Source organism: Hippopotamus amphibius, chromosome 10, assembly GCF_030028045.1.
Source record: "Hippopotamus amphibius kiboko isolate mHipAmp2 chromosome 10, mHipAmp2.hap2, whole genome shotgun sequence".
NCBI classification, from domain to species: domain Eukaryota; kingdom Metazoa; phylum Chordata; class Mammalia; order Artiodactyla; family Hippopotamidae; genus Hippopotamus; species Hippopotamus amphibius.
Window position 1 is genome coordinate 22,980,280 of NC_080195.1, and position 9,379 is coordinate 22,989,658.

The 9,379-nt window shown below is 42.9% G+C and overlaps 1 protein-coding gene across 2 annotated transcripts; it reads left to right on the forward strand.

Annotated features, from left to right (window-relative positions):
* Positions 1 to 6,927: 6,927 nt before the first annotated feature.
* On the forward strand, positions 6,928 to 8,968 carry LOC130830540 (casein kinase I-like). 2 transcript variants are annotated; one of them, XM_057697839.1, is made up of 2 exons: positions 6,951 to 8,055; positions 8,092 to 8,968. In XM_057697839.1, the coding sequence occupies exons 1-2, from the start codon at positions 7,002 to 7,004 to the stop codon at positions 8,097 to 8,099; spliced, it is 1,062 nt and encodes a 353-aa protein (XP_057553822.1). In that variant the 5' UTR covers positions 6,951 to 7,001; the 3' UTR covers positions 8,100 to 8,968. The 2 variants fall into 2 exon arrangements, with proteins under 2 accessions (XP_057553821.1, XP_057553822.1); XM_057697838.1 differs by having other exon boundaries at positions 6,928 to 8,968.
* The last annotated feature ends 411 nt before the right edge of the window (positions 8,969 to 9,379 follow it).

Below are 9,379 nucleotides of genomic sequence, written 5' to 3' on the forward strand. Positions count from 1 at the left end.
CTGTGGCATTTTGTTACGGCAGCCAGAGCAGACTAGTACTGGTAGGTTGGAAACAATAGAGAGTATGTTAATTGCTATCCTAATTGTAGTCTCCCACATCTGAGATGAGAGGTTGGCATTTTTCTCCTGAGTGCTTCCAGTTCTGCCAAACTTCGAATAACGTAGGAACAGGGACCAACTCAGGTCATGCTGGGAGACTCTGGGTGAGAACGGGGAGAAGTGGCTAATAAAAACAGCCAAGAATGTCTTCTACCGGCAATTGGTGGAAAGACAAAGTTAATTTATTGGCTTTTCCCGGGGGGAGCAAGTATTCTGTGTGCAAATCCAGAGACAAAATCTCCTTGTCAGCAAGTTTAGATGCGGGTCCAAATTTGAGGTTGAACTATTGGTCTGCATTTCTTTTAGTCTATTACACATCGGGGTCCCTAAGTGAATTAAAGTTCAGCTACTTTAGGTAATTACAGTAACCATCTTTCTCTTAGCCAGAAAGGTCAGGGAGAAGGAGAGGAGATATGCCACGTCCCTGATCTCATCTCCTTTCCTATAAAGCCATCCTTCTTCCCTTCAATCTCACTGGTTTGATAAACAGCTGCATTAAATTTAATCCTGAGCTGGTCTGCCACAGCTTCCCTCCTGAAAAAGATCCTCTGGGGAGTTTTCACACATTGAGAGAGTAGCCAACAAGATGGCAGGAGGGGAGTTTTCCCCACTCATCAGACTTACGTCAACCTAGCAGCAAGACCAGTAATCAAACAGCAGTATCTGTTGAGTGCATATCATGGGCCAGGCACTGTGCTAAGAATTTTACACGTCAGTCTCTATTGTCTTAGTGAAAGGCCTCCCCATCCCTGATAGAAAAGCTCCCTTCCTGTCTTGTCCCCTCTATTTCCAACCAGATGATTCTCACATGGCCCTGATGTGAGCAACAGACAGGTGTGGAATGCAGATTGGAAAACGTGCTTCATGCTTTGTCCTTTCCTGACCTGACAGTGTCATACTAATTGTAAGAGCAGCCTGGGAGAGAGCAAGATGGGAGATGAAATGCTAAAAAGAAAGGGAGTATTAGTATTTCATGGGCACGCTAGCAGGAGTGTGTACGAGGTGAATGATAATGTAGGCCTAGCACACGGGCTCTCGCACAGTGCATATCGGGAAACATTTATACCTAATATATGTTTTTTAATTTAAGAAGCAATTAAGGGACTTCCCTGGTGGCGCAGTGGCTAAAAATCCACCTGCCAATGTAGGGGACACGGGTTCGATCCCTGGTCCAAGAAGACCCCATATGCCACGGAGCAACTAAGCCCATGTGCCACAATTAATGAGCCCGTGTGCCACAGCTACTGAAGCCCACGTGCCTAGGGCCCGTGCTCTGCAACAAGAGAAGCCACCACAATAAGAAGCCCCCGCAATGCAATGAAGAGTAGCCCCTGCTCATCATAACTAGAGAAAGCCTGCATGCAGCAACGAAGACCCAACACAGCAAATAAATTAATTTCTTTAAAAAGAAAGAAATTAAGAAGGAAATATTTTTCAATTTAAAAATTAGGGAATTCCCTGGCAGCCCAGTGGTTAGGACTCCGAGTTTCCACTGCAGGGGGCACAGGTTCAATTCCTGGGTAGGGAACTAAGATCCCACAAGCTTCACGCAGTGTGGCCAAAACAAAATGAATAAACAAATAAGAATTTAAAAATAAATAAATAAGGACTTCCCTGGTGGTCCAGTGGCTAAGGCTCTGGGCTCCCAATGCAGGGGGCCCAGGTTTGATCCCTGGTCAGGGAACTAGATCCTACATGCTGCAACTAAAGATCCCACGTGCCACAACAGAGACCCAGCACAGCCAAATAAATAAATAGAATTTTTTTAAATAAATAAATTAAAATTTAAAAATTTTTCAGCATAAGATAATCTCTCCCCACTTGCTACAGAGTCAGAGCCACTAAACCCAAAATATCAGTACCATAGCCCATCAGTACCACATCATTTTTACTGAAGGAATTTTTCATTTTTTTAATCCTGATAAGCATGTTTCAGAGTTATATATTCCTGCCATTGAAGCTGACTTGATCAATTGGAACCTGAAAAAGTTTTTTATAGTGATCTATGTCTGGTTAAGACATCCGCTCCACCTTGAGGTTGAATTTGCCAATTTTTTTTTTTCCCAGAGCACCCCCTGAAACGACTCAAAGATCCTGAGTATCAGAATTTACAGGGTTGTTCTCTTGACTTCTGACTACAAGTGGGGCTGTCTCAGAGGAGAGCGTCAGAAGGTGGTGACCCTGCTTCATTGGTGGTTCAACAAAACTCAGTGTCCAGTGGGGGGCCTGGAAGACATGCCACTTAGACAAGCCTTCCCCGCGGCTCAGGTCCCCGAGCAGCACTCAGACAGGTGCCTGAGCTTCTCCAGGGGTCTCTCAAACAAGTGGCCACATTCATCCTGGCCAGCCCGACGGTCCTCTATTCACCTTACAGCAATACCCACATCCAAAACTGCTGAGCAAAAATTGACTATTTGTAGAAAAGTGTTTTCCAGAGGGTGCCATGGTCCCAGCAGGACCGCATTCTCCTCTATGCTGGAAAAGCCCTTAGGAACCAGCTGACTCAAACAATGCTGGAAGAGAAAAGGGCAGGACACAGTGTAGGTTTAAACTCCCTTGGGGAAGGGGCAGCTGGGGGGCAAGGCCCCACTGGAATATTTTGTGTAATAACAAACAACAAACGAAAAAGGAAACCAAATTCCATTTGAACAAATTTATGATGTAGTCCCACAAAATAATTATAAGCAAATGTTCAAAAGGATGAGTTAGGTCTATATGCAGTGATTAGGGAAGTACTCCAAAATACACAAACAGGAAAGAAACAGCCGATGTGCAAAAAAGGTGAATGTTGAGCCCACGAGTACTTTAGCAAAGGATAGACATTTACAATGGGGCACTATTTTAGTAGGGATGTGATCTTTGTTTCTGATATTTCCTGTTACTCTGTGACCTCTCCCCCTGTCAGGTAGCAGTTAGAATACTCTAGGTGTGCTGCTTAAAGAAGCACTATGCAGAGGACAAAGAGGTCAATTCCTGGCTTTTGTGTTTTTAAATGGGTCTTGATAATGCTGGCAGAAATCATAGATGTGAGGGGTTCAAAAGTCAAGGCTTTTGGGTTTTAAGAAGCTGGGCTTTTGAGACGCACATCCTTTTATGCCACAAGCCATAGTCTTGGAACAACGGATGCTCAGTTGGACGATTTTTGCTCCTTCTCAGACTAAATGAAGTCCCCTTGGACTCGCTGAGCACAGGGAGTGAGATGCTGTCAGGTCCCTAAGAAAGGGCCCTGTGCCCTGCCACCACCTTCCCCACCACGCACCCTGGGAGGACATGACCAAAATCCCAGAGGGGCTGGAAGACCTGAGAGTAGAGAAGACCTGGGCCTGGCTGCAGGGAGGGGGCACCCAGGGAGGTAGCAGGTATGCCAAGTCCTACCCCGCCCCATGACCTGAAGGCAGAAAAGCCGAGACAGCCAAGTGGGGTAGCAAATTTCCCCTTGTGTAACACCCACCATGGATGGGAAGATTCAGATGCTTTCTGAACCCCTAAAGGGGCCCAATAGTAGCTGAGAGGCCAGAACTCAGAGGCCTGGAAGCCAGAATGAGAAAGGCTGCCATCACTACCTGCAAGGACCTGTGACAGGACACTGAACAGAGACAAGAGCTCCAAGATACCCGGGTGGCAGGTGACACGGAGGAACACATGCTTTGTCCACCCCATACCCTGACCATCCTCCGTTCAAAAAACCCTCAAAGCTTTGTCACAGCTCCAGAAAAGAGCAGGGGTTGATGCTGAAATGTCTATGCCCAAGTTGATACCTCACAATGGAAACTTAAAAATATTGCAGCAGTATCGATGGACTTAGAGATTTTCATACTAAGTGAAGTCAGTCAGACAAAGAAAGACAAGTATATGATATCACTTAAAAGTAGAATCTAAAAAGAAATGATACAAATGAATTTATTTACAAAGCAGAAACAGACTCACAGACGTAGAAAACAAATTTATGATTACCAAAGGGAAAAGCCGAGGTGGAGGGGACAGGGATAAATTAGGAATTTGGGATTAACAGATACTCACTACTATATATAAAATAAATAAACAACAAGGTCCTACTGTATAGCACAGGGAACTATATTCAATATCTGATAATAATCTATATGGGAAAAGAATCTGGAAAAGAATATATGTATAAAACTGTCACTTTGTTGTATACCTGAAACACAACATTGTAAAGCAACTATACTTCAATAAGAAAAAAAGAAGAAACCTAAAAATAGAATTCATTTCTACTATAAGAAAAAAACATATTAGTTATATTCTTGCCACCTGGTATGGCCTGAAGTTTGCCACTGCTTATCCTCATCTATACACAGATACATGTAAAAAATATTTCTGAAATGGCTAACAGTAGTTACCCCGACTGAATGGAACTGGAAAAGGGAGGATGGAGATTTGTCTTTTTCATTTTCCTCCCACTATATGGCTAGTTTTTCCACCAAGTGCAATAACATAAATGCCCCTTTCACTTGGTGGAGGTAGTGGGGGGGATACGTTCCTGGAAGTTGAAATATTGACTCCCTCGGAGCTCACAAGGGTGTTGTGGCATCACTGAGGTCCTCTGAAGTCAAACAGACCTTTCTCCAACTCGACAAATTCCTATTCATCTCCATTCATTAAATTACCAACCAGTCATTCCCAGGTTGCAATCATTTTTATGGTTTTATTTTTAATGTCAAAGGCTATCCACCAGTTCCTAACTGCTTACTAAATTTTACCCCCTGCTTCTGCAATGATGTGTTTGAATAAACTCCAGACACCATGGAACCCAAATTTAATACCCACTTCATCGCAGACAAGCACTATCACTAATACGCTTTTTTTTTAATTAATTAATTAATTTATTTTAAAATTTTTATTTTTTGGCTGTGTTGGGTCTTCATTGCTGCATGTGGGCTTTCTCTAGTTGTGGTAAGGGGGGCTACTCTTCATTGTGGTGCAGGGGCTTCTCATTGTGGTGGCTTCACTGGTGTGAAGCATGGGCTTTAAGCACGTGGGCTTCAGTAGTTGTGGCAGATGGGCTCAGTAGTTGTGGCTTGCGGGCTCTAGAGTACAGGCTCAATAGTTGTGGCACACAGGCTTAGTTGCTCCGCAGCATGTGGGATCTTCCCAGACCAGGGATCGAACCCGTGTCCCCTGCATTGGCAAGCGGATTCTTAGCCACTGTGCCATCAGGGAAGCCCACTAATACTCTTTTAACAACTGTTATGGGTCAAGCTGATTCACCATAATACAAACTAATTAGCAGAAAGAGAGACCACTGTAAACAACACACATTGCAAAATACAGTCAACTCAGGATAGAGTGATAGAGCTGAGTTGGCTGAAAATACTTGCAGCCTGGTACATTAATGCCAGGTTTCTATAGAAAAGCCAATGTATATAAAGAAAGTAGAGTCAGAAGAGTTAGCTCTAGTTGGCTGAGAGCATACTGTGGAAGAATGAAATGCTGTACTATGTTTGGGGCAAAATTTGCAACAGGCACTCATTATTTCAAACAAGCCTACAGGGAAAAAACTAGATTAGAAATGGTTGCTTTCTGACTAACAGAAGAATACACACAGTATATCTAGTGGAAAGTCAATTAACATAAAGCTGGCGAATTCATTTATGAGAGTGGTGAGTTAATTAATATAGGACTGGCGAGTTCATATATAATTTAAGTAAGTAAATTCAATACTCTATACAAAGAATTTATGGCTTAAGTAAATGACTACAGTTTCCTACAACAAACGAATTTTTCAACACTTTTGGTTATCACCAACTTACCAGTTAAAACCCTACCTTCCCAGGAAGTAAAATTAAAGTATACAGTTAAAAAATAGAATGACTTAGAAAGCCTATTGCTTCTTCTCCTTGTATGTCTGCAAACGTGAAGAAAGGAAGTGCATCGTGAAGAAAGGAAGTGCATAGTGAAGACAAGAAACAAAGCACAGAAAGTTTTAAACTTAAACAGGACCTTTGCCCCACCAGGCTAGTAACTAATGGGGGTCTTTGTTCACTGTACTGTGTGGTTAACAAAATGTAAGACGCTCTAACCTTCTCTAGTTTACCTCACTGAGACACAATAGAGCAACATGCACTTCAATTTTCAAAGGACTTCCCTCAACAGGATATATGCTATCAAGCCTCCCATAAATTAGAATTGGTACCCATAATGTCTTCTCATTTTATGTAAGTGGTAGTGGTTCTTTTTTTAGTGGTAGTAGTTCTTTTTTTAGTTTCTTTTAAAGATTATACTGTTACTTCCATTGTTCAATAATACTCAGAATATGGAATTTTCTATATAGAAAATATATATCATGTACTGTTTTCTGTAATTGATTGTTTTACATAAACACTCACATCTATTTTAGGAAAAGGTTCCGGAGGGAAATGGCACTATAAGAAATTGGCACTGGTGGATGCTCCGGGGCTAGCGCCCGCGATGCTTCTCCCAGAGTGCTCTGCGCCGTGAAGAAGCGGCTCCCGAGGCCTGGGGGCGTTTTGTGTTGGCTGGAGCCGGAGTAACAAGATGGCGGCGCCGGCGGAGGGACAGGGGTCCCTCCGGGCGGGAGCCGGCGGCAGCGGTGTCACCGCTCTTACTTACCGCTCCCCTTTTCCAGCCCGCGACGTCGCCGCGAGAGCGAGGCAGCGGCGGCCTCCAGAAACAAGTGGCCCAGCCTGGTAACCGCGAGAACCCCCTCAACAATGTGCGGCCTGGCAAAAAGAAACCTGACAGCAGCGGTGATCAGGTTCCTCTTGGCCGACTCTGGGCCCCGTAACGCCGAGGAGGAGCCAGCGTTTTCTGTTTCCCGCCGCCCTGCCCTCCGCAGCCTTGCTCCGTGAAGGAGCCCGAGAGGCCTCCGTCCTCCCCTTAGAGGTGTCGGGGCTTAGCCCCAGCCTCCATCTTCGTTTCTCAGGATGGCGAGCAGCAGCGGCTCCAAGGCCGAATTCATTGTCGGAGGGAAATATAAACTGGTACGGAAGATCGGGTCTGGCTCCTTCGGGGACATTTATCTGGCGATCAGCATCACCAACGGCGAGGAAGTGGCAGTGAAGCTAGAATCTCAGAAGGCCAGGCATCCCCAGTTGCTGTACGAGAGCAAGCTCTATAAGATTCTTCAAGGTGGGGTTGGCATCCCCCACATACGGTGGTATGGTCAGGAAAAAGACTACAACGTGCTAGTCATGGATCTTCTTGGACCGAGCCTCGAAGACCTCTTCAGTTTCTGTTCAAGAAGGTTCACCATGAAAACTGTACTTATGTTAGCTGACCAGATGATCAGTAGAATTGAATATGTGCATACAAAGAATTTTATACACAGAGACATTAAACCAGATAACTTCCTAATGGGTATTGGGCGTCACTGTAATAAGTGTTTAGACTCTCCAGTGGGGAAGAGGAAAAGAAGCATGACTGTTAGTACTTCTCAGGACCCATCTTTCTCAGGATTAAACCAGTTATTCCTTATTGATTTTGGTTTGGCCAAAAAGTACAGAGACAACAGGACAAGGCAACACATACCATACAGAGAAGATAAAAATCTCACTGGCACTGCTCGGTATGCTAGCATCAATGCACGTCTTGGTATTGAACAGAGTCGCCGAGATGACATGGAATCATTAGGATATGTTTTGATGTATTTTAATAGAACCAGCCTGCCATGGCAAGGACTAAAGGCTGCAACAAAGAAGCAAAAATATGAAAAAATTAGCGAAAAGAAGATGTCCACACCTGTTGAAGTTTTATGTAAGGGATTTCCTGCAGAATTTGCTCTGTACTTAAACTATTGTCGTGGGCTGCGCTTTGAGGAAGCCCCGGATTACATGTACCTGAGGCAGCTATTCCACATTCTTTTCAGGACCCTGAATCACCAATATGACTACACATTTGATTGGACAATGTTAAAGCAGAAAGCAGCACAGCAGGCAGCCTCTTCAAGTGGGCAGGGTCAGCAGGCCCAAACCCCCACAGGCAAGCAAACTGACAAAACCAAGAGTAACATGAAAGGTTTCTAAGCATGAATCAAGGAACAGAAGAAGCAGAGCAGATGATCGGAGCAGCATTTGTTTCTCCCCAAATCTAGAAATTTTAGTTCATATGTACACTAGCCAGTGGTTGTGGGCAACCATTTACTTGGTGTAAAGAACTTAATTTCAGTATAAACTGGCTCTGGGCAGCATTGGTGATGCTGTGTCCTGAGTTGTAGCCGCTGTAATTGTGAATATTAACTGAGATAGTGAAACATGGTGTCCAGTTTTCTACTGCATTTTTTCAAGTGGAAAAGTTAACTAAATGGTTGACACACAAATTGGTGGAGAAATTGTGCATATGCCAATTTTTTGTTAAAATCTTTTATTTTGACTATACTGCTTTGAGATCTCATTTCAGAAGAACGGCATGAACAGTCTTCAGCCACAGTTGTGATGGTTGTAAATGCTCACAATTGTGCATTCTTAGGGTTTATCCATCCCTGGGGTTTGCAAGTTGTTCACTTAAAACATTCTTAAAATGGTTGGCTTCTTGTTTGCAAGCCAGCTGATATGGTAGCAACCAAAGATTCCAGTGTTTGAGCATATGAAAGACTCTGCCTGCTTACCTGTGCTAGAAATAACAGCATCTAAAGTGAAGACTTAAGAAAAACTTAGTGACTACTAGATTATCCTTAGGACTCTGCATTAACTCTATAATGTTCTTGGTATTAAAAAAAGAAAAAGAAAAAGCATATTTGTCACAGAAATTTAGTTAACATCTTACAACTGAACATGTATGTATGTTGCTTAGATAAATGTAATCACTGTAAACATCTATATGATCTGGGATTTTGTTTTTATTTTGAAATGGGAGCTTTTTTTGTTTACAAGTTCATTAAAAACTATAAACTGTTTCTGTAAGGAAATGAGATTTTTTAAAAAACAAAAAATGCCTTGCTGTCTCACTATGAAATCAAAATCTCCCCAATTTTTTAATAGACTACTTCAAGCCATTTGTTATGTAATATTCCTTTGCAAATGATTTTAGATTTAGTGTCATAACTTTTTCTCAAATTTTTTATTTAAATTTTTTTCCCTGAAGCGGAAAGGCATTCTTTCTTTTCTTTTTTTTTTTTTTTTTTAATGATTTGCAGGCACAATATCTAGTGCTGCAGCTGCCAGGACTTGGTATTGTAACTTCTCTGCAGCCTCGGACTAACAGCTGGACTGATTTTGAATAAGAATGAAAGCGTTAAAGGGTTTAACTGCAAAATGAAGCTATTCTTTAAACTCCTTGTTAATTGGCTCTGAGCAGATTGACTCCT